Here is a 26,023-nt window from a genome sequence, read left to right on the forward strand (position 1 = left end):
CTACTACGCAGTTTTATAAGGAGGAATGAACTATGTGGTTGAAGTCACTGCTGATCAAGAGGGTCACACCAGTTACTGTAAGTAGAGGTTCACATACTTTTTCCAACAAAGACATTTAATATCAGATCACTTTGTTCAATAAATGGTATAATTGTTTGCATCATTTGTTGTTTTGGGTTCTGTTTATTTATTATTATGATGATCTGATCACGTTTAAGTAGAAATTCAAAGAATTCTAAAGTATTCATGAACCACTATGCTTAGATGGGTAACAGCAAAACTCGGATTCCAGCGATTGTAAACAATGGAAAAACTGAAGTTGATCAACAGTGCGCAAGAAATGAGCACTGCTAGTTATCGGTGTGAGCACAGACAACAAGAAAGCAAAATACAATTGCCTGGACTCCTGTCGATTACCCTCACCCCGCTTAGGTCCCACAGGGAATCTGATATACTATGGTCTGTCTCTAATTGATTGTTTTGAAATTGGCTGTCATAAGAACAAAGAAAAAATACCATCATGCTTTTTAAACTGCAGATACTACAACTAATTTTTACCAGACTTCAATGCTAATCATTGATGTGAGCTTGTTTGTAACAATATTTACCTGGAAAGATACTGTTCTGGATTTTTTTCTGCTGCCTCTGTCTAGGAACTACAACAGCTCGACCACAAAGCAGTAGACCATATAAACTCACAGCCAAGTGCTGAAGCGCCCTACATGTAAAATCCTCTGTTGCATTTTCCATGGAGTTCCAAACTTCTTCCTGAAGAAATATCAGCACAAAACGTGTGTCAGGGCTTTCATTAAATAGGTTTCCATGGCTGAGCGACTGCGCTCAAGCACAAGATTACTAGGTGCAATGGCAAGCGTTAGCTGGAGTGGTATAAGGGTTTGGGCTAATCCACTTAGTTCCAGTGAAGGGTAATTCTAATGATGCAGCATATAAAGACATTTTAGACAGTTGTATGCTTCCAACTTTGTGGCAACAATTTATGGAAGCTGCACCCCTGTGCATACGGCGAGGTCCATAAAGACATGGTTTGACTTTGTTGTGGAGGAACTCCAGTGGCCTGCACAGAGTTTTGCCCTCAACTCAACTGAATACCTCTGGGATGAATTGGAACATCGATTGTGAGCCAGGCCTTCTCTTCCAACACCAATGCCTGACCTCACAAATTCTCTTTTGGTCTAATTGGCATAAATTCCCACAAACACATTACAAGATCTTGTGGAAAATTGTGGAATGTTACAGCTGTAAAGGGGGGAGGCAACTCAATATTAATACCAATGATTTTGGAATGGGATGTCTGACAAGCTCATATAGGTGTGATGGTCAGGTGTCAATATACTTCTGGCCATATAGTATAGATTATCTATTTATACAATTATGTTTAGGGTGCTAGCATTGCGGCTCCAGTACACTGATGGTAAGCGGGTTGACGTGCAGAGCTGATTAATCATTGACTGGCATTGGCATTCCTTTTGCTGTCAAGCACAGTTCATTTTTAAACTGTGGTGGTTTTTGTAGCTTCCTGTTATCTGTGGTCTCAATCAAACCTCAAACAGCATGTTCTGTCAGTATGTGGTAACACTGAAGCTGACATCCTGTTATTCCTGACTGCATTAGCAACACAGATGACTTAATTGCTTTTGGGCATTATTTTTGGTGAATTGCTTCGTATTAGTAATGAATTCAGAAGAAAAAACACTGAAGTGCAGATGAGTACCACCATAGCTTGGAAAGTAGTTTACTTTAGTGTCACTTTGTTGAGGTTGTTGTAAGGCACTAATATTGTTATTGTTCACTGAGGTGGGCTTAGTAAAAAAAATATTATGGACTTTTTCTCCCCCCTCATTCTCCTTCAATTGGAGCATAATAAGTGCTAATTTATTTAGCCTGTCTGTTTACTGTGATGTTGCCTTCACAAAAACGGCAAGTCTACAGTGGCTAACAAGACTTACCACACTGCAAAATACTAAAAAAAAAAAGAACACAGAAAAAACAAAAAAAATAAAAAATAAAACACAGAAAACGCTTTCAGCAAAATGATTACACCACCACTTACATTTACAAATGCACTGTAAATACAGAAAACACAAAAGATTATTTAACTTATTACCAGATGTATTTTTGCTTGTTTAAAGCCATTTAATCTTATTAAAGTGTCTTGCTCCTTTGGCAGATTGTTGTAGTGTGTGCATGTGAAAAGATCTGCCAATGGAATAAGAAATTTTCACTAGATAAAATTACTCAAAACAAGAAATAGAAATAATTTGAAATATTAAGCATTATATTTAGATATAAAACATTTAGGATGTTTTCACTGACTAAGATATAGTTTTTACAGTGCATTTGGAACCAAAGAGAAGCCTGGACAATTCTGATTGTTGTCTATAGAAACAAACCCTTGTGTATAAGGTTATTTTCAAGCTCCTTTATCCTTGTTTTGCAGAGTGCTAATCTGTGTTGTATTTCTGCAGTGCTGGATCCTTTGTTGATGTTAATAATTGATATGAGTAGGCAAAGCTGTCCACCGTTTAGTTAGCAGAGTTAGCAAAGTTAGCAGGCTTTCCTGTTGAAATAACCTTTATCCTCTTCACACTGAGCTGAAGTCTCATCTTTTCACTCTGTTCTTTAACCTTCCCTAAAAGACACCTCAGTATTAAAAGAAAGTAAATTAAAACAATTATCAGCAGGTTACGTGATAAGCAGGGAAGACAGAGGTACATGTTTTGACATACATGAAATTACAGATGGAAACATGTTAAATACAACTTTTTTTAAGTGATTAAAACTTTGCAGGAAATGATGTGAAGTGTTTTTATTACTCGTTAGTTTTATGTAAATAACCTGCTGGGCAGAAACAAATATGTATCACTTGTGATTTGCTATGGAAACAGCTAATGTAGAGGTCAAGCATTTAGGCCTGTACTGTTCTCTCGGTGTACGGCACACTTGCACTCACGCACTTGTGGAGAATGTGGTAAAGGATGACTCATCTGATCATGTCACTGTTTTCCCCCAAATTTCTGTAGGTCAGTGCCTGTGGTTTTTACATCACTGAACTTGCAAATGTGCAGGGTATATCATAGACAACACTCTATATGTACATTGCTCACGTGCTGCACTGACATTCTCAGTCACCAGAGAAACAGTTGTTCTTCTATTTTTCTTTTCACACTAATGTACATGCATCCCCATGCCTTAGGACAGAGGTCCGAGTCCGGATCCAGTCGCTGTCCTGTGCGGAGGTTAGCCTATAACCGATAAACTAAGGAGAGCACTAAGACTCCAGTGAGTGGCTCACACAGGGGAAGGACGAGGCCAGGTATAGCAGGTGGAAAAGAAAGTGAGCCAGATTATTTTACATGGTGTACTCTAGAAAGAGAAAACTGACAAATATTGTTGAAATGTTACTGTATTTGATTTAATTGTTTATACAGTATACAGTATATGTCACTGAATCACAAGTTAGACTTTATGATGTTCTGAACCTTTGCTAGAGGAAATTTTCTTTAACTGGATCTTATTGAATTTTAATTAAAGACACCTGACATAAGAGGTTTAGATAAGTGAGTGAGTGAGCATCACCACACTCTTTGAATGCGCACTTTGACCACAATTTCCAGCCAGGTGAGCATTCTTTGTGACTGAACTCCTGACATTTAGGAGAGGAGATGAGTTGTTAATTGCTGTAGACCTGTCTGCATCTGCTGCATCATGATTTGGCTTGTTTCAATTATATTTCTTACCACAAGCAAAATTATCTGTCAAAATAGTGAGACAGTATAAGCGGTCATATAATAAGCTTGCAACAATTTCAACATGAGAAATGTTAGATATGTTGACTAAATTTAAAATAATTTCACTTGCCAAAATACAATCTTTTTCAGTGTAACTTTCTCCTTCAATGAATGGGGTTAAATGGCTAAAAATGAAAAAATTGTGGAAAGTAGAAGGATGCATTTCATCGAAAAAAAACAATTAAAACTTACTAGTATCTTTTTTCTTCTTATCAGTAGTTTTTCTACAGCAAGACATTTTGGGCAGTATAATGCTATCGTTACTGACAGTGAGTGCTGACTGGTTGATAAACTGGTACGCTGACATCATGAATGGACATAAGACACAGTTAGAATGTTCTATAATTAGAGTTCGAAAAGTATGACAGCAAAGTTGAAATTCTGTGTTAAGAAAATAGGGGGAACACCTTCTAGCATCTGACAAAGCAGTAAGCTTTGTAAAATGTAACTTAGAGGCTTTGGCAATTGAAGGCTGTAGTTCGACAAGCTGAGTTTGTATATAATAGTGTTTATTAGTTTCATAGTAGACTTACTTTCATGCAGTGTTATTTCAATGCGCAGGCGTTTTGACTGATAAAGGACCTCATAATTCAGAAGATCCTTACACTCCTATGGAAAAATATACATAGGACAAACCGTATCAGTGCAAAAAATGCATTGATTCAAATTCAAATACTCAGCTCTGGTGAAATTTTTGGACGGATAACGGAGCTGGTCTCTGCTCTCAATCCATGTGTCATTCTTAATGAAATAAAGGAAAAATCAGTCTTTTACAGACACACAAATGTCCTCGTGAATGTAGCCCTTAATGGGATGTATGAACGCGGCCTCAGAGGGAACTCTGCGCAGCAATAAGAAAAGGCGGATGTGCGTGAACATACCGGAGGTTTCGAAACGCAAATGGACCAATAGAAACACTGCGGGGAATCAGTACAGCTCATATACCACCTATTTCCGTTTTATCATTCAGCCCTTTACTGGAAAACACTCCTGTAGTTATCTTACAGACACGCTCGACTCTTCTCGCTTTAACCAGCTTTAAACGGAACGTAACGATGGCAGCATCTTCTGTTTGCTTCTCTGACGGCCTGTACTAGTACACAACGTCGTCTGATCAGCACAGCCGAACTCGTTTAGGTAACGTTAACTACCGCAAACACATTCTAAACACAACACAGCGAAACCCACAAACAGAGCTGTACTGTTGTCAAATCTGATGTTCTTCTCATATCAGCACCCTGTGGTGTTCACAGGTTGAAGTCTTGTGGCTAAATTATGTACTTGTAGTATTTCAGTTTCACCACAGAAAACAGAACGTGCAGAAGGGAAATCACATTGAGTTAATGCTCTCAGATTTGGATTACTGCATCACCTCAGTGTGGTTTGGTGGTAATAATGTTATGTAGATTATAGACAGCAATATTGAGGATTCATAGAATAACTTCAACATTAGTGATAAACTTGTGTAGCTTTAATGGGCAAAAATGAATTCAATACTGTCTGTTTTTCAACTGTGTAAACCGAGGAGGAGTGAATATGTTTTGAGACTTCAAAAACGGTTATGCAGTACATCTATTTTATTTGTGAAGCAAAGTGGAATTTATTGATATAGGCCCTTTTAATAGAGGTCACAAAAAAATTATTACTTGTTAGTTAAAGTACCTTATAGCTCCAGTACTAAACTAAACAAACAAAGAAACTTCAGGCATATCTTGACCAGTAGTATAATGCTATCGTTACTGACAGTGAGTGCTGACTGGTTGATAAACTGGTACGCTGACATCATGAATGGACATAAGACACAGTTAGAATGTTCTATAATTAGAGTTCGAAAAGTATGACAGCAATGTTTGAAGTGAGGCTAAGAACTGTATTTTCTTCTATTTGTAAACAGGGTGAAGATGCCAGTGGACAGGCAGCGAATGAGGCCATGGCTGGAGGAGCAGATCAACAGTGCAAAAATTCAGGGCCTACAATGGGTTAATAAGGTGAGCATTTCTTTCATAACTAAAGTTTGTATTTAGAGTAGGGACGCACATTAAATTGTCAGTCATTATTCACACGTTGGCTTTTTATTTCAAGAAACTGCAATATGCAACTTAACCCTTTAACAAATCACAACCACTTTTATTGTGTGCTGTGAGCATCTTAAACAACATTAATCAAATCAAATTTATTTGTATAGCGCTTTTTACAACAGATGTTGTCACAAAGCAGCTTTACGGAATTTCAGAAAAGAAAAAGTTTCAAGAGAACTGTAAGAATGTACAGAAACCCCCCAGTGGGCAAGCCAGGGGCAACAGTGGCAAGGAAAAACTGAGGAAGAAACCTTGGGAGGAACCAGGCTCACCAGGGGGGACCCATCCTCCTCTGGTCAAACTACCTACAAGTGATTATATTACTAATATTAACAGCAGTAATATTGGTATTAGGAATAACTAGGAGTCTATGAGAACATCAGCGTAGGGTGGGCAGCTCATCCAAGGTAGGTGGTTGGGGCGTGGGCAGCTGGTCTGAAGTGGGTAGCAGGAGGGCTTGGCAGTCAGTCGTCCTTCAGTGTCCAGCCGGACATATGGGTGATTGTATACTCAGAAAGAAAGCAGGTAAATGGAATTAGTTTTGTTCTATCCGTTTGTACATAAACAGGGAATGTAAACATTTACAGAGTGTGGCTAACGACTCCGGCAGATCTGACTATGACCGCTTAACTAAAAGGAGAGAACCAGAAGGACACACAGACACGGCAGCACTCTGAAACAGTTCGGCATCCCTCCGCTCCACCGTCCACAAACTTGAGTGACCGCGTGCGAGCAGCGGGACGACAGCACCAGTGTCTCAGTTTACTATAATTCCCTGTGTCCATGGACCCCTGGATCTGCTGCCTTTATCTAAGGGGGAACATTAGCTACCAAAAGCTAAACTGAACAAGTGAGTTTTCAGCCTAGTCTTAAAGATTGAGACTGTGTCTGAGTCCTGAACAGTTTCTGGAAGATCTTTCCAGAGTTTGGGGGCTTTATAAGAAAAAGCTCTTCCCCCAGCTGAAACCTTCTGAATTCTGGGGACTATTAATAAGCCAGCGCTCTGGGATCTGAGTGGTCGTGATGGCTCATAATGAGAAATAATGTCTTGCAGGTATTCAGGAGCAAGACCATGTAGGGCTTTATAAGTCAATAAAAGGATTTTATAATCAATACGGAATGTGCATTAGATGGTTCTAGTCAGTTTCTCAGGGATAGGATTGAAATGTGATTAAATAAACAAGTAATTGTGGTCAACATAATAAAGGACAGTTGGAGTTTTCATTTGATGGGGAAAAAAATAGAAAAACAAACCATGCAGCTCTAATTCAGGGTCATGAAGTGATGAATAATACTGTCATTGTTCCTGTTTTTTTTTTTTTTTTTAACATTTTTATTTTATCAACATTTCAAGCACATCTAAAGCTGATTTAATACAAGATATTGAGCTTAATTAAACTTTCACTTCATTAAACAGGAGGAAAAGATATTCCAGATTCCATGGATGCATGCAGCCAGACACGGCTGGGATCTGGATAAAGATGCTCCACTTTTTATGAACTGGGCAGTTCACACAGGTATCAACATTTTTTTTTTGCCTTTTGTCTGTGGGAGCGTTTGCTTTTAAAGGTGAATTCCATTTTTTAAAAAAAACATCAGTGTAATTAAATGCTTAAGATGTTAAGTCATTTAGAATGGTTTGATGCGAGAGAGAAACCTACCAGTGAGAATTGTTCACAGTGGTGGTGGTAATAATCATACATACAAAATATTTAGTGGACTTAAATGGTACCCCACAGAATGCCCTCCTAAGATTGTCAAGTCAAAGTTTATTTATGTAGCATCTTTTACAACAAGCATTGTCAGAAAGCAGCTTTAATGAAAAATCTGGGTCCAAGCCCCCATGAGCAAGCCAATGGTGGCAATGATCAGGAAAAACTCCCTAAGAGCAAGAGGAAGAAACGTTGAGAGGAACCAAGACTCAAAAAGGGAACCCATCCTCCTCTGGTTGAAGTAGCAGGTGACGTAATGGCTATATGAAATGGTTCAAGTCTGTGCATGAGGCAGTATCATTAGGAGGGTCAGTGGCATGCAGGTTAGGTTTGCACAGCTTTGTACAACAGGAAGCTCCTTAGTGGTTAAACTTGTCCAGAGGGTTGGTGAGCAGTGGGCAGCCGACTAAGACAGATGAAGCAACAGCATCAGCCTGCGCAGGATGGGCAGTTGTTCACCGTGGCAAAGAAACACAGGTAGTTCTGTTAAGAGAGACTGATTACAACGTGCAGTGTTAACAGAATGCAGCAGTGACTCCGGCAGGTCTAGCTAATACAGCCTGATTAAAAGGTACAGCCAGAAGGTAACAAATACATAAGGGCTCCCTATGATGTCGGTGCCCCTCTGAACCACCATCAACAAACTTGAGTGAATATATGCGAGGAGATGGACAATAGCACCAGTATTCCCAGTTTCCCATGATACTTTAACTAACAGGAAAAAATAATTACCAGAAGTTTGACTAAACATTTAGGGTTTAGTCTAAACTTTGTCTGAGTGCTGAACACTGACTGGAAGATTATTCCAAATCTGGTGCTCTCTACTGCTGATGTAACTTTATTAATTCTAGGTACTGATAGTAAGCTGGCACCTTATGATCTAAGTAGGTGTGATGGTTCGTAAAGCTAAGTTTTCTCTGGTACTGAGGTGTGAGGCTGTTTAGAGCTTTATATGTCAGTAAAAGGTCTTATACCTAATGCAGAATTTAACTGGCAGCAAGTGTAGGTTTGATTTTAAAAAAAAATGGGCTAATATGGTCAAACTCTCTAGTTCTTGTAAGGACTCTGGCTGCAGTGTTCTGGACTAACTGAAACTTACTAAGGCTTTTGCTGGAATATTCTTTCAGCAGGGCATTACAGTAATCCAAGCTTAAATTAATAATGCATGAACTAGCTTTTCTACATCCTGTAGAGAGAGTGCATTTCTTAATTTGGCAATATTGAGAAAATCGAGGAAAGCTCTTCCAGTAATATTGGTTATATGTGCATCGAAGGACCGATCGGGATGGATCATGACAGCAAGGTTTTTTAGAGATGTACCTGATACAAGGGGGAAACTATTAAGTTTGAGCAATAAATTTGTTTTTCTAGCAGCTTTTAGACTGAAAAGAAGAATTTTTGTTTTGTCTGAACATTTGTCTGAGTAGGAGAAAGTTACTTGACATCCAGTTTTTTTTATACAGTCCTCAATCTTATTAAGTTGAAGTTTATCATCTGGTTTGGCCAGTATAAACAACTGTGTTTCATCTGTGTAGAAGTGGTAATTGGTATCCAGTGGTAGCATATATAATGTGAATAGTAGAGATCATAAAACAGAGCCTTGTGTAACGCCTTACTTTACCTTTGTAAGAACAGATGATTTACCATTTACATTTACAAACTGATAGTGTTCAGTTTGGGAAAAGAAAGGAAGTTAGATAGTAAGATAGCAATAAGTTTGTGAATAGGTTAGAGTAAGATAGTGCTCTGTTGTATCGAATGCCGCAATAAGTCGGTGGTCAGTGAATAATAAAAGATCGTTTACAGTTTTCTCTAGTTCTGTCTCTGTACTATGATGAGACCTAAATCCAGAGTAAAAATTGTTATGTATGTGATTCCTATGCAAATAAGAATTTAGTTTTTGTGCCACAGCTTTTTCCAAAATCATTGATATAAAAGGAAGTTTGAGAAAGGTATATAATTTGACAGCTTGCAGGGATCAAGATTAGGTTTCTTAATTAGAGCTTTAATTAATGCTAGTTCAGGAGATTTTGGTCATGAAGTCATGGTTATTTCTGTCTAAATTTCTTTGAGTAAATTGGATCTAATGTGCAAGTAGAAAGTTTTGAATAGAAAGTAATTTTAACTAGCTCAATTTGTTGAAGTAAGGCTGGAAGGTAAGCAATTCCAGCCTTTCTGCAGTAGTTACAAAATACTCAAGATCTGGATTAGGTTTGTAGAGGTTAATCTTTTGCCTGATTTGTTTCAATTTTATTATTGAAGAAATTAATAAAATCATTGTCTACTACAATCTACTGTAGGGTGATAATCTAGGGTTCTGTAGCTGTATGGTTCTTAATCAATTTAAAAATTGTGTTAAATAATAATCCAGAATTATTCTTATTATTTTCAATCAGAGATGAGATATGGGTTGACCGTGCTGTAGTAAGTGCTCTTCTCTAGTCTGTAAAGCTATCCCTCCATGTGGACTGGAATATTTGTAGTTTAGTCAAGTGCAGTTTTTCAGTCTCATTGTTTTGACAGTCTTTTTTTAAAGTGCGAGTATGATCATTGTACCATGGGACAAGCTTTATTGCCTTAATATATGGCTTTTTCACAGAACCACCTTATCTAGAGATTATTTGGTCATAATATCTAGGTTCAGACAGACAGCTAATAGAAGCTGATGGATCTGGGAAGTGTCTGATAAAGCTACTCGCTGTGGAGGATGTTGTAGTCCACTTAACCCGATATCATGGCGGTAACATACATTTACGACCTAAGTGAATTTCATGTGAGATTAGGTAATGATCTGAGACAGCCGTGCCCCTGGGTAGAATGGCTAAATGATTTATGTTTACATCAAAGATCAAAATTAAGGAAGTGTGTGTTTGTAGTAAAGAGTGGGTTAACCCCTTAAACAAGGGTTATATACGTAATTGCAGCTTGTTGGGGTAGCAAATTATTTATCAAGTCTGATCCATGTTTCTGTGAGGCGCAGAGAGTAAATATCATGATCAGCAATGAATTCATTTACCTTGGATGCAAGAGAACTTAAACAGTCCTAGTTTTAGACCAAAGGACATTCGGGTTCCCTCTAATGTCCAGTGCCCTGGCTCCCAGTATACCACAAACTGCTACTGGTGCCCCTAAAAGAGAAATTATTTTCATGTGCCATAAAAAAGAATCACCTATATAATATGTCTCACTGAGTGGGGCAAACCTGTTTGACACATGAATAGGAGAGGAGTGGTACTCAGGTTGGGTAGCCTTAGCTTTGCTAGGCTGCTGAGGCTCCAGCCATTTGCCCTGCTATGACGGCATCCAGAGCTTCTAACAGCAAGTCTGCTCTTTTGTAATTTTTAGATGCACAGCTGTAACTGTATGATCATCTCCATCAAGCAAGAGATTAACTTACACTTCTTACAAACTAAGCTAGTAATGCTGCTGTCACTAGTGATGGAGAAAGGAACGGAGCTGAACATGTGGCACTTGGAGCACAGCAACAGCTCACAGTTCTGCCATACTGTTACTTATATTGCTTCATCAGCTGATGTGAGTCCTTTCCAGGTCTCTTGCGAATCCGATGAGAGAAAAGGGTGACCTCCAAAAAAGTTGTTTTTTTGTACTTTATTGCAAGTAATATGTAAAAACTACTTGGAAAATCTAAAAATGTTAAGAAAACAGCCCTGTATTGTGTGATTCAGAGAGTCCTAACTTGTGGGTGGATACGATGAAATTTGAGAGGGGGGAAAAAAAAAACACTAAAATGTACCACAAAGACAGTTGTTATATAAAATGGATTCAAATGCATTTCATGCGTGTCATGTCTGACATTTTGTTTACAATATATTTTAAGAAGGTTTTGAGCTTCTGCTTGGTAGACAAAAATCCCCAAAGAAAACTTATTTTTTCAGATTTTCCACTATTTTGTCGTCATCAAAATAACATAAAATGTGTAGAAAGACACATGTAGGCTTGCTGATCTATCACCAATCACTGTGAAGAAATCTGAGTCATTTCATATCAGACCACTCTGAATGACTTGTTTTTACAGTGAATTACAAATTTGTCTGGTAAAGGTTTTCTCACCCTGAATTGTTGTTCTTCTTGCAGGAAAATATCATCCTGGAGTAGACAAACCTGACCCCAAGACATGGAAGGCAAACTTTCGCTGTGCCATGAACTCTTTGCCAGACATAGAAGAAGTAAAAGATAAGAGCATGAAAAGAGGAAGCAATGCCTTCAGAGTGTACCGCATGCTTTCTTCTGCAGAAAAAGCTGCTAAGAAAGGTAAAGTCAACCTTACAACTGTTTCTGCTGTGTTTCATAAAGTAAATAAAACATGTAGAGTAACAGTGAGTCTTTTCATTCTAGTGAATTAAATCATCAGTTATGGGAATATGACTACTTATTTCTAAATCACAGTTATCAGACAGAAGGGAGCTGGATGATAGGACGATGTTGTTATAATGATATAATTAACAATATATATGAGGAGAATAATCAGTACTCCTAGAACACTGAACAACTTTGTAGAGCAACTGGTGTATAGTAATTAAGGATGCATTGAGTCCAATGCCATACTGAGTAACCTACTTGGAATTAATTAGTTGTTGGTGTAAATGAGTGCATTGTACCTGAACAGTTAATCTGGAACTAGTTAACTAGTTGGAACTCTGGAACCAAACTTCTTGATAGGGGGTAGTCCCACTCCTACTTGGAAGTCTGCTGTGCTGTTGGAGTTTGTGCTGGTGGATGAGAAGATTGTCTCAATGCGAATTAAAATCACAGGGAGGACAACTGACTTTTGTTTGGTGCATAAGCATGCACTAGTTTGGAGTATTCACTGGGTGAAGTACTGGAAAGCGCCCCACCTACAGCCTCCATAGCCTTGCTGGGAGGTTTCAATAGTTATGTCCAATACTTATGTCAGTAACTGGGAAAACTGGAGGGGGGTTAATGGGAAGAATGGCCTACCCAAACTAAACACTAAATTGTTATTGGACTTCTGTGCTAGACATGGACTGTACATAATGATCACCAATTTCGAACACAAGGATGTTCATTAGTGTAGGGCTCCTTGGGTGAAAGGGCAATGATTGACTTTTTTGTTGTTTCATCTGACTGAGGATAATATGTTCTGGATGCTCGCATGAAGAGAGGTGCTAAGTTGTCAGTCGATCACTATCTTTTGGTGAGTTGGATCAGATGGTAGGGAGGACCAGTGCCCCTTACCCAATTTCTTCTTTTTTTTTTCTTATTTGTCACATTTTAAATGTTTCAGATCATCCAGCTAATATTAATATAAGATAAAGACCACACAGGTAAACTCAAAGTGAAGTTTTTAAATGACCATTCCATTTATTTAAGATAAAGATTTATTCAAAATCTATATCACCCATGTGAAAAAATAATTGGTCGCGTAATCCTAATAACTGTTTGTGCCAGTAACAGCTACCATCAAACGTTTGTGATAACTTGCCCTTGAGTCTTTTATAGTGCTGTGGAGGAACCTCTTTGCTCTTCTTTGTAGAATTGCTTTAATTTGGCTACATTTGAGAGTTTTCAAGCATGTACTGCCTGATTAAGGTCTTTCCACAGCATCTTATTTGTATTCAAGTCAGGATTTGACTTTTGCCTCTCCAAAAGCTTAATTTTGTTTCTTTTGAGCCATTCAGAGGTGGACTTTTGTGTGTATGCATTGGATCAATGTCCTGCTGCTTAACCCAACTGCACTTGAGCTTTTGGTCATGAACTGACAGGTGTACGTTTTCCCTCAGGAATTTCTGATGGAGAGCAGAATTCATAGTTCCAACACCTATGACAAGTCATTCAGGTCCTGCAGAAGCATAGCAGCCCCAGACCACCACACTACCACCACCATGTTTAACTGTTGGTATGATACTTTTATGTTGGATTGCGGTGTTATCCTCATGTCCAATGTAACAGGAAACATGTCTTCCACATTGTTTAGCCTTTGATTCGTCAGTTCACAGAATATTATATCAAACGTTTTGGTGGTCATCTAGATGTTTTTTGGCATATTTGGTTTTTTTTGGTCAGCAGAGGTTTGTACCTTTTCCTGTATCTCCCATGTCAGTGTCTTTCTTATTGTGGAATTATGTACATTGATCTTAACTGTGGCAAGTGACACCTGTAGTTCTTTAGATATTTTTCTGGGTTCTTTCATGACTTCCTGGATGAGTTGTTGATTTGCCCTTGGTGAAATATTGCTAGGCCAGCCACTGTTCCAAGTTTTCTCCGTTTGTAGATAATAGTCAAGTCAAATTTATTTGTATAGCGCTTTTTACAACTGATGTTGTCACCAAGCAGCTTCACAGAATTTTAGTAAAGATAAAATTTTAACATGAATGTAAAAACCCCCAAGCAAGCAAGCCAGGGGCAACAGTGGCAAGGAAAATCTCCCTCAGAGCTGAGGAAGAAACCTTGGGAGGAACCAAGGCTCACAAGGGGGACCTATTATAGTCTGGTCAAGCTACCTACAAAGTTATTATACTACTAATGTTAATAGTAGTAGCATTAGTAGTTGTAATAGCTAGGAGTCCATGAAAACATCAGTGTAGGATGGGCAGCTAGTCCAAGGCAGGTGGCGGTAGCAGGGGCGTGGGCAGCTGGTCTGAAGCGAGTAGCAGGAGAGCTCAACAGTCAGTCAACAGTCCTTCGGTGTCTGGCCTGTCAGGTGGGTGGTCGTATACTCAGAAAAAGGCAGGGAGATGGAATTAGTTTTGTTTCGTTTGGGTGTATGTAAAACAGAAAGTGTGAACATTTACAGAGTGTGGCTAATGACTCCAGCAGATCTGACTATAACAATTCAGCTAGAAACAGAAGGACACACAGACACAGGAGGGCTCAAACAGTTTGGCGTCCCTCCTTTTCACCATCCACAAATCTGAGTGACCATGTGCAAGCAGTGGGACTGCAGCACCAGCATCTCAGTTTACTATAATTCCACGTGTCCATTGACCCCTAGATCTGCTGCCTTTATCTAAGGGGGAACAATTAACTACCAAAAGCTAAACTGAACAAGTGAGTTTTCAGCCTAGATTTGAAGATTGCGACTGTGTCTGAGTCCCAAACATTTTTTGGAGGTTCATTCTAGAGTTTTTGGGGGCTTTATAAGAATAGGCTCTCTTAGGCAGCCTTATGAATTCTAGTAACTATTAATAACCCAGCACTCTGTGATCTGAGTAATCGTGATGGCTCATAATAGGAAATAAGGTCTTGCAGGTACTCAGGAGCGAGCCCATGTAGGGCTTTATACGTCAATAAAAGAATTTTATAATCAATACGGAAATTAACCGGTAGCCAATGAAATGATAGCATTGGACTGATATGATCAAATTTTCTAGTTTTAGTGAGGACCCTTGATGCAGCATTTTGAACTAGTTGAAGTTTGCCTAAATTCCTGCTAGTGCATCCTGACAGTAGTGCGTTACAATAGTCGAGCCTTGAAGTATTAAAGGCATGTACTAATGTTTCTGCATCACGCAGGCATAAGGCATTTCTTATCTTGGCAATGTTGCGAAGATGTACAAAAGCTGTGATGCTGCCTATGTGTTGATTGAATGATGAATCTGAATAAATTTTTTTTATAGCTCTTACTGTGGTTTGCTGAAGTCCTAAAGCCTTAGCAATGGCTTTGTAACCTTTTCCAGAGTGGTAGATATGTTATTTTGTTTTGCAGCTGTTTTTGAATGTTTGAATGTCTTTTAGAGTAGTGGTTCGTTATGCATATGAACTGCAAATCAATTTCCAAAAAAAAAGTCATTAAAAAATGTAGAAACAAATACCAAATAAACCGTTTTTAAAACGGAGCACAAAACTAGAACTACGCTTTCCTTTCCTTCAATACACTTTTTTTTAAATTATAGTTGTTTTTAGACCTAGTTATACTACAAAATTATGGTGTATGTGTGTGCGTGTACACCGATCAGGCATAACATTTTGACCACCTCAGATCACACACAGAGCAGTGCTGTTGGAGTTTTTAAACACCTCAATGTCAGTGCTGGACTGAGGAATAGTCCACCAACCAAAAATATCCAGCCTACAGCATCCTGTGGGCAGCATCCTGTGACTGTGACAGCACTGATAAAGGAATAGAGGATGACCAACACAAACCGTGCAGCAGCAGATGAGCTATTATCTCTGACTTTACATCTACAAGGTGGACTGACAAAGTAGATTAACACACCACTATTGTTAGTAGAAATTGTGCAGAGGCTTTCCCCTCTTTACCTCTAGAACAGCGGTGGGAAACAATGCTTTCATTTGTTCCCCATCACAGAGGAATTATTTCAAAGCTGTATGACATTATCTTGGCTTTTAGTAGCCACTCAACTGGTAAATTTAAATGCATATGAGAGAGTGAATTTGGAATACAAATTTGTGCAGAATCCTGGAAACAGGCCATAGACAGGATTCGATCTACCACCTCTTGTGCCTGTCTCAGAGTTATCTAATTTAAGGTCTTATACAGGGTGCATTTCTCTAAGGCTCGACTATCTGAACTGTATCCAGAAATGGAAGACCAATGTGATAAATGCCATGGCTCTCCTTGTCACCATAGCCACATGTTGTGTGGTTTTTTTTTTTGTTTTTTTTTTGTTTTTTGTTTTTTGTCCTGATCTGAAAGGCTTCTGGGACGGTTATTTTACGACTATGTCCACTGTTTGGGGTGAATCTACAACCTTGCCCTTTGATCGTCTTATTTGGGATTCCCGTCCCCCTCATTAGCACTTAACTCTACACAAAAGGATGTTATAGCTTTTATGTCATGTTCATTTTTTTTCATTCACTATTGGAAAAAAGTTATCATCAGGCCTCATACTGCACTTCAGTTTAACAAATGAGTATTGATTATTTTATTTTGATGATTTTAAGATTAAACATGTTTTTTCATTTAAGACCATGAGCAAAAGTCACATACTTTTTCTTAAAGTTCTTTTTGTTTTAATAAACAGAAGGCAAAGTGAAATTTGTTTCTTTTTTTTCTTTTTTTTTTAAACTAGTCCGATCCGTGACTCAAAAACCATGAATGATCCGATGTGATATTTGTGATTCATTACACCCCTACTTTAGAACATGACATCATGTGCTGGTTTTTGAGACATTCTGTCCTGCTTCACTTTGCCAGACAGGTTCTGTTAAAGTGATGTTTAAATTAAACAGCTCTGGCAGTAATCATGCTTGGTTGTGGCTAGCAAAATTAAACCTAATAGTAAACTGAATTTAGTTTACTGGTTGATTTAGCAGAAGAGGGCAGCTACTTTGGGCCAGGTAGGGTTAAATTGCATTTTCCTTCAATAAATTATATAATTTAAAAACACCATTTAATGTTTACTTGGGTTTTAATATCCAATATTAAAATGAGTTTGATGATCTGATATGTTCAATTGTGACACATGCAAAAAATAGAAGAAACAAGAAATACTTTTTCACAGCACTGTGTGGTCAAGCTCGTTCAGTCTGAGTGTTTGGTGCCAAAGGTGTGCCTTGACTCCATTCCTGTTTGCGATATTCAAGCACAGAGTGTCAAGGCATAGCAAGGTCAGGAGGGCATTATGTGTGGAAGCCGGAAAGTGATGTCTCTGCTTTTTGGAGATGATTTTGTCCTTTTGGTTTCATCACATGGATGCCTCCAGCATGCACTGGAGCAGTTTAAAGCTGAGTTTGAAATAGTTGGCATGTGCATCAGCACCCCCAAGTTCCTTGTCCAGAAAAGGATGACATGCCCCCTTTAAGGGAAGAGGTTTGAGTATGGAAGAGGTTAAGTATCTTGGGTTCTTGGTCATGAGTGATGGGAAGAGGGATCGTGAGAGGATTCTGGCAGTAATGCAGTTGCTGTACCGGACTGTAGTGGTGAAGAGGGAGCTGAGCCATAAGGCAAAGCTCTCTGGTTAGCAGTTGGTCTGCATCCCCACCTTCACCTGTGCTCTTGAGCTTTGGGTAATGACTGAAAGAGTGAGACTGCAAACAGTGGAAATTAGTTTTAGCAGTGGAAATTAGTTTTCTTTGCAGGGTGTTTGCAGGCTGCACTCTACTTGATGGGTTGAGGAGCTCAAAGCAGAGCCACTACCCTTTCCTGTTGAGAGGAGCCAGTTGAGGTGGTATGGGGATCTCATTAGGATGCCACCTGTCCGTCTCCCGTTGTTGGTTCACCAGGCACAGCCGACTGGTACAAGACCCTGTTGTAGGACCCGCTGGAGGACTTACATCTCCAAGTCAAAAGAAATTGTGGGGGACAAGGTCATTTGGGCTTTCCCTATTGCACCCTATCTGGATCAAGGAGTTTGAGATGATGGATGAATGAATGAATGAATGAATGAATGAATGAATGAATGAATGAATATTGTGTACAGTCAGGGTAAGGTTGGCATAGAGGGATTCACTCTGCTTATGTCACTCAGTATCAGGTGGTATTGGAATGGTATCTGTGTTTTTTTTTTGTTTTTTTTTTTTTTGGAGTATGAGCAGGAGTAGTAATATAATACAATAAGTAACAAATACTGCATCGGTCGGATAGCTGATATCAGTGCTGGAATCGATGTATCCCTGAGAGTAACTGCATAAAATGTGTAATAATAAGGAGCTGATTGGCATCTTGCATTTATCTTATATTAATTTACCATCACCATTTAATAATAATTATTATTATTATTATTATAATTTTTTAATAATGCTGCTGATCTCTCAGTGAAGAAGAAGATGGAACGGGAGCCAAAAATGAGAGTAAGGAAACCTAACTCTACTATAACATTACAGATTATAGATGATTTGAAAGGTTCTGTGCACTTACTTCTTGCTTTTCATTTGAAACGATTATCGTCAGAGACGGAAAAGTAAGAATGCTGAGCCAGAGTCTGATCCAGCGCAGTTGAAGGAAGACACGCTACCAGACAGCACAGTTTTACTGACTGGTGAGGTTTTGGGTTATATCACAGTCACACCATTAAAAGGTCAGCCTTTATTGCTTTTGTTCCTAAATACAAACATTACTCTCTGCTGCCCTCTACAGGTGTTAACAAATGAACAAGTACTACTCAGCCTTCTAAAGGTGTTAGCAAACTTCAAATAAGCCTTACTCACTGCTGTGGTTTAAAGGTGTAATTGGCAAACATCCAAAAAATAAACAATACCACCCGCCAAAGGTGTTAAAAGGTAACACCTTTGTGTTAACAGGTGTTAATTTTACTCAGCACTGCCCTCTAAAGGTCTTCACAAACCTCAGCAGTAAACCATATCTGGATCAAGGAGTTTGAGATGATGAATGAATGGGTTGCCTTCTACACCTCTGCCTTCTACACTGTAGACTGGGGTTCAATCCCCCACCAGGGCAAGCACCCTACACTATACCAATAAGAGTCCTTGGGCAAGACTCCTAACACCACCTTGGCCTACCTGTGTAAAATGACCAAATTGTAAGTCGCTATGGATAAGAGAGTCAGCCAAATGCCATTAATGTAAATGTAAATGGTCATGACGGCCAGCGAACGACTGTCACTACCGGAGCTTCAGTTTCGTCTTCGCCAGCATCACATGAGCGATTATGAAGTTCCAGTGGTCGACAGCTGGACTCATCGTCCAGAATGTGTTCAAATTTGCATGTTATTCGGCCACAGCCACTTCTTTGGTTCGTGTTCTCTGATTCTTTAAAGTTTTTTGCGAAATCCGATCTGCGGCAATGCGACTCAGTCTGAACAGCCAGATCGGAATTCATGCGACTTTTACATCAGTTGAAACTCGACGTTAGTCATCATTTTGCGCTGCTGAGACTCAAACATTTCGATTGATGTTTCTGTACCAAGAAAATAGAAGAAACTCATCACAGCCGCTCCGCGATTTAAGAGGTTTCCAACAAAACGGCAGAGCGTAGCCGGAGGAGCCCGAGGCTGCAGCGTTTAAAGAGTCTGAGGACACAAACCAAAGTAGTGCCCATGGCCAAATAACGTGCCCTTTTCACGGCGAACTCGAACACATTCTGGGCGATGAGTCCAGCTGTCAACCACTGGAGCTTCATAATCACTCCTGTGATGCTGGCGAAAACGAAATTACTTAGTCATTAGTGACTGTAATGATCATTGTGTATGTGGTGTATTTGCTTCTCCACAGCAGAAACTGATCAACCCCGTAATTCCAGTACACTTAATAAGCTGGTGGGCAGTGATCCCCCAGACGTGTGTGCTGTTGTTGAGATCACTACAGAGAATGAGGAGTCTGCGGTCAGCTCCACTCAGTTCTCGTTTCCCCTACAGGTCTCTCCCACCTCCGCATGTAATGGTATGTTCCATTTATACACTCTCACTTCATGTCTTCTATTCAAAGATTATCTACATCAGCCCCAGGTGGTTAAAATGATAGTCATGCCAAAATACTTTATATTTATTACTCCAAATGTAGTTGATCAGTCAACACGTTTGCTTCTTTAGTTTTGCACTAGAGATATGAGGCTAATATAGCAAACAAGTTTATACCCCACCAGTGAGCATAATGGTAACCGCATGCCTAAATCATCACACTCTCACCTCAAACGGTGTTCACTAATCTCAAATTGACTGGCTTATGTGATTTTTTTTTTTTTTTTTTTTACATTGTATGACACACTGTTACAAATTAATTTAGTATAAATAAACATTTCAAACTGAATTCTGTGCTCTTTTTCAGCAGAAAGTGGTGATGAGAGCACACACAGTGAAGAAGATTGTATGGAGGTGGGTATGCTCAATACTAAAGTATCTTTGCCCGGTTACTTAAAACACCTGAAGTTTAATTCTAGCAGGTATTCCATGTTTGACTTTTTCACCCATACACCTTAACCCAGTCACTCTAGATCAGGGGTCTTTAGTTAAAATTCAGTAAGATCCAGTTACAGAAAATTTCCTCAAGCAAATGTCCAGAACATCATAATCTCTAACTTGTATTATGATTCAGTGCCATATACTGTATACTGAAGTAGCCTTGTAGTTATACACTATATTGGCAAAAGTATTCATTTACCCATCCAAATCATTGAATTCATTGAATTCCTTGAATTCAGGTGCTCCAATCACTTCCATGGCCACAGAAGCATAAAACCAAGCACCTAGGCACACAGACTGCTTCTACAAACATTTGTGAAAGAATGGGTCACTCTCAGGAATTCCAGCGTGGTACCGTGATAGGATGCCACCTGTGAAGTCCAGTTGTGAAATTTCCTCACTACTAAATATTCCTCAGTCAACTATCAGTGGTATTATAACAAAGTGGAAGCAACTGGGAACGACAGCAACTCTGCCACAAATTGGCAGGCCACATAAAATAACAGCGGGGTACAATAAGAGTCGATCGCTACAGACCTCCAAACTTCATGTGGCCTTCAGATTAGCTCAAGAACAGCTGCATCCAGCCGTACATCACCAAGCGCAATGCAGAGCGCCAAATGCACTGGTGTAAAGTGGCGACACTCTACTCTAGAACAGTGGAGACATGTTCCCTGGAGTGACAAATCACCCTTCTCTGTCTGGCAAAACCAATGGACGAGTCTGGGTTTGGCGGTTGCCAGGAGAACGGTACTTGCATTGTGCCAAGTGTAAAGTTTGGTGGAGTGGGGGGATTATGGTGTGGGGTTGTTTTTTCAGGAGTTGGACTGGCCCCTTAGTTCCAGTGAAAGGAACTCTTAATGCTTCAGCAGACCAAAAGATTTTGGACAGGTTAATGCTCCCAACTTTGTGGGAACAGTTTGCAGATAGCCCCTTCCTGTTCCAACATGATTGCACACCAATGCACAAAGCAATGTCCATAAAGACATGGATGAGCGAGTTTGGTGTGAAAGAACTTCACTGACCTGACCTCAACCCAATAGAACACCTTTGGAATGAATTAGAGCGGAGACCGCGAGCCAGGCCTTCTCTACCAACATCAGTGGTTTGATGTCACAAATACATTTCTGGAAAAATGGTCAAAAATTCCCATAAACACACCTAAACATTCCCTAAACCTTGTGGAAAGCCATCCCAGAAGAGTTGAAGCTGTTGTAGCTGCAAAGGGAGGCCGACATCTTTCTAAATCCTATGGATGAAGAATGGGATGTCAGTCAAGTTCATATACATGTGAAGGCAGACGAGCGAATACTTTTGGCAATCTAGTGTATCTGATATAGTCAACAACTGAATGTCAAATCAAATAAAGTACAATTCAGCCATATTTCAACAACATACGTGCTCAGTTTTCTCTTTTTAGAGCACGCCATGTGAAGTAACTCTGGCTCACTTTCTATTCCGACTGCTGTTTCTTGCCTCGTTCTTCCCATGTGTGCGTCACTCACTCCAGTCTCAGTTCTCATATTGTAATGCACAGATCTTATTGGCTGAGTAGTCACGTGTATGTACATGTGATTGGTCTATGAGTTTCCCTGTCCACTAAAGCGGTACCGCTAAGGCTAGAAAAGCTACGCCAATCAAAACAGGAGCGGCCTGTCGAGGTCCAGGTCCACACAGGACATTGTATGGGTCCAGTCTCGGAACACGGTCTGCCTATTAGTGACCTCTCTAGATGTTTTCATAATAAAATACTTAGATTTTGACGTTGTACCAAAAGTCTAGAATGCTTCCATTTTGTTTGCAAATAAAAAAAGTCAAATGCCACAAGATCAGCCATTGTTGTGGGCTCATGCTGGAGGAAGGTAAATGTGTCAGATATGATGGCAGTGTTTTTATACCCTACACCTGAAGTCATTGGCAGTTTATGTTGTCAGCCAAACTCAGGCCAAGTTGAAAACGAACACAGCCAGTGACAAATTTGAGTCACCCACACAGTGGTGAACCATTATGTTGGGCGAGATCAGATCTGAAGAAAAAATTTAATTTGAGGAATGAGGTTTGTATTATGAACATAGTCTATTATAACATCTTGGGTGCCAAAATGTAACTACTGCATAATTTAGGGTGGAACAGGAAAAATCAATATGTGCGTGCTCTGGTGGACCCCCAAAGGGTAGGAAAAACTGATAAAGTACAAGCTACTGTCATATCACTTTGTGGTTTGTGAGCCTATTTAAGAGATTAAATGGCTTCAGTCTGATCATGTTGAGCAGTGTAGTGCAAGTCAGCTTGTTGGGCTACGACACTGGCAAAGCATCTTTAAAAAAAGAGGTATAATGACATGCGCAGTAGCGTTGTCTTGCATGTAGTAATATTCATATTTAGGCTCCAGTAATATTAGAAAGAAGAATGTTCGTAGGACAAAGCGCATCAGCTTTGGAACATTTTTTTGGTTACCACAGAATCCAGTTAGTATGATGAGAGTTCACTGACTTCATGTTGACTTTAATTATGTACTGTGGTTTGAAACCTAGTGATGATACTGATTTCAAATTTCAATTCTTCTAATTGTATACAATTAATATTTCTATAAAAAAGTGGGTCTGTGGTTCCAGAAAAATACACCAAGACAACATGGTAAATATGTTATTTTTGGCCATTTTGTCAGTGATGATGTGAGAACACACAAATGTCGGGTAGACATATTTATCTAAAAACAAATTATATGAATGAATAATGAACAAAAATATTTTTAAAATGTAACATTTCTGCTTTGCAGTTTCTACTTTGGAAATCTTTAATGTGATTGAAAAATGCATGACATTTTGACATGCTTCATAAATTGCATACATCTAGCATTCATTTTGTATGTTGATTTTAACATGTATCAGTTTTTAACCCTTTAAATGCCCAGGTTTACTGCACCCTGAAGTTGATTATCATAAAACAGTGCAAACAGCCTAAAATTGTAGGAGTGAGGAATACAAGCCTGGACCTGCCAGTATGTCCTGGCCATTTCAGGGGTTAAGCATCTCTGTGGTGTGTGTTTTTTTTTTTGTTTTTTTTTTTTTTTTTTTTTTTTTTTTTTTAATACACTGAATAATGCTTAAGAATTTCAGGAAATTTACAGGAAATGTACATATTACTTCACTCTTAGGAGAAATCACATTCTTTCTAATGTTTTCTGCAGATTGTCCCTGTTCAGGATTTGTCCACAAGCTCCTCCTCTGCAAGGTCATCTTTGTCCGTGTTGAGGATTCCCTCCAGCCAACCAGACAGAACAGAGTCTTTTATCATATCTGGAAAGACAAATTTTTGGGTGACAAGCTGCAGAGAGGAGTCTCCGCTCATTGCTTATAATGAGCCACCGTGGCGTCCTTTCCTCTCCTCTTTCCCTTTCAAGCCAGCACCAGCGATAGATTTAAGCAGCAGCATGCCTTCGCGTGATAGTGTGATCATGCAGGCTATGGACCTGTCCTCCACAGCAGGAAAGAGACAATAGAGGAATTCCTTAGAGCCCTAATGCTACCCATCAGCATGGATGATTTCCTTCCCAACCATGCTCCCCATTACCACCACCACCAGCCTGGAGGAGAATTTAAAGGTGTTCTATCCTGAGCTGAGCTCTTTTAATGCTCAGTCCTGCTTGTAGAGAGTACACTTTCAAATGAATGTAACAAAGTACAGGTTTAAAGAAATTGTTATGCGAAAAAATGAAATACTTTCCCTCAATACCCCAAATGTAGTCGTTCAGCCAAGACATGGTTGGTGTTTGAAATTTATTTCTTTAGTTTTGCAGTGGAGCTATGAAGCTAATCAAATTGCTAAACATAGCTTCAGTGCAAAGCAAAAATTATGTCAAACATCTTGGCTAATCAAGTACATTAAGGGCAAGGGAGAATAGAGCACATTTTGATTTTTTTGCAGAACTGTTGCTTTAAGGCCATGCAGAGTTGAATACTTGACATTTTTTTGTTTGTTTTTTGTTTTTGTTTGTTTTTAACAAAGTTAGCAGCTGCAGAAAGCTGTTCCTAGCAACTGAAATCATGGTTCAGAATAGCTGATTTATTTGGGAGATTTTTTTTTTTTTAATCATATAAATATTGGAAGCATTTCATCTGTTAACATGATACAGAAATGGGCTATTATTGTGTTCGATTACTTTTTTTTTTTTTTTTTTTTGTCTTTTTTGGTGGGGGTCAAATTAAGCTGGAATATATTTCTGCCTGAGCAGAAAAAATACCTCATTATCAGAACATTTTTTAGAAATGTGTGAAGTTACCTCAGACACTGATCCTTATCATTGCACTTCACATTTGCATTAATTACCAGTACAGGACAGAAACATCCACCCACTGCTTAACTGCCTAAGTTCTTTATCTGTAATGCACATTTCTTTCACAGTGAACTGACTTGTGCATTGGTGGTGGATAACACTACCGCTTACGGTGCAGTTTATGGTATCGCAGCAAAACAGTCACTCATAAATGTTCAACATTAAATTGAGCGTGGGGAAGGAAAAACATCCTAAATCTTTCCAGCTTTGGTTTTGTTTTGCTTGATGGATTCACTCTGGCTTTAGCTAAATGGGAAGCTGTGTTTCTAGGCCTAATTAAAGGGCCCCTTTAATTACATTAATTTTAAAATGTTAATATCAATACACCTTAAAAATATACTTTTCTTTTCTCAGTCCATAGTCTGTACATGGAAACTAAGGGGCAAACCAGCCTGTTTTGAGTTTAATAATGTCATGAAAATCGATTTATTTACATATCTCCCTAATCAGCCTATTTTAACCCCACCCACTCACATTGAAGTTATATGGGGCGTTTCAGCCTGGGCTGGTTTTATAAAATAATCCAATCTTAACAGAGCTCAATCATGTATAGTCATATGCATAGTTTGGATGGTCCTGGTGAAATTGCATGATTTTATTGGTTTTTGAAGTGAAAATATGTACACATCCTTTACACAGAAATGCATAATTACTGTTAATTTGATAAATACATTAGGAAAAAACATAAAATGCGGCCTGTGCAATAGATATTGCGCATTTTGTATTGTTTATTTTTTTTTCCCCCAGTATGTTAGACTTAGAAAATATATAAGAATTATGCACTAAAACATACAACCTCAATTCCAATGAAATTGGGACAAAGTATAAAACAAATAAAAACAGAATATGATGATTTGCAAATTCTTTTCAACCTATATTCAATTGAATACACTACACAGACAAGATATTTAATGTTCAAACGGATAAACTTTGTTTTTTTGCAAATATTCACTAATTTAGAGTTTGTTGCCTGTAACACGTTCCAAAGAAGTTGGGACAGGGGCAACAAAAGACTGGGAAAGTAGAGGAATGCTCAAAAAACACCTGTTTGTAACATTCCACAGGTGAACAGGTTAATTGGAAACAGGAGAGTGTCATGATTGGGTATAAAGGGAGCATCCCTGAAAGGCTCAGTCATTCACAAGCAAGGATGGGGTGAGGTTCACCACTTTGTGAACAACTGCGTGAGCAAATAGTCCAACAGTTTGAGAACCATGTTTCTCAACGTGCAGTTGCGAGGAATTTAGGGATTTCATCATCTACAGTCCATAATATCATCAAAAGATTC

General features: G+C 39.0%; 1 protein-coding gene across 6 annotated transcripts; it reads left to right on the forward strand.

Annotated features, from left to right (window-relative positions):
- Window positions 1–5: 5 nt before the first annotated feature.
- On the forward strand, window positions 6–25,570 carry irf2a (interferon regulatory factor 2a). 6 transcript variants are annotated; one of them, XM_017709052.2, is made up of 9 exons: window positions 6–77; window positions 5,704–5,797; window positions 7,305–7,404; window positions 11,695–11,871; window positions 18,299–18,333; window positions 18,434–18,521; window positions 19,714–19,881; window positions 20,266–20,312; window positions 23,590–25,570. In XM_017709052.2, exons 2-9 carry the CDS (start codon window positions 5,711–5,713, stop codon window positions 23,899–23,901), a joined length of 1,014 nt encoding a protein of 337 aa, XP_017564541.1. In that variant the 5' UTR covers window positions 6–77; window positions 5,704–5,710; the 3' UTR covers window positions 23,902–25,570. The 6 variants fall into 6 exon arrangements, with proteins under 6 accessions (XP_017564541.1, XP_017564540.1, XP_017564542.1 ...); XM_017709051.2 differs by lacking the exon at window positions 6–77 and adding an exon at window positions 4,717–4,946; XM_017709053.2 differs by lacking the exon at window positions 6–77 and adding an exon at window positions 4,717–4,946 and having other exon boundaries at window positions 20,269–20,312.
- The last annotated feature ends 453 nt before the right edge of the window (window positions 25,571–26,023 follow it).

The sequence above is a fragment of the Pygocentrus nattereri genome, chromosome 5 (genome assembly GCF_015220715.1).
Source record: "Pygocentrus nattereri isolate fPygNat1 chromosome 5, fPygNat1.pri, whole genome shotgun sequence".
Lineage (NCBI taxonomy): Eukaryota > Metazoa > Chordata > Actinopteri > Characiformes > Serrasalmidae > Pygocentrus > Pygocentrus nattereri.

Coding starts and splice junctions, on each gene's coding strand:
- irf2a (XM_017709052.2), top strand. CDS start 5,711: ATGCCAGTGGACAGGCAGCGAATGAGGCCATGGCTGGAGGAGCAGATC. Junction 7,405..11,694: donor GAACTGGGCAGTTCACACAG/GTATCAACATTT, acceptor TTCTTCTTGCAG/GAAAATATCATCCTGGAGTA. Junction 18,334..18,433: donor AACGGGAGCCAAAAATGAGA/GTAAGGAAACCT, acceptor GATTATCGTCAG/AGACGGAAAAGTAAGAATGC.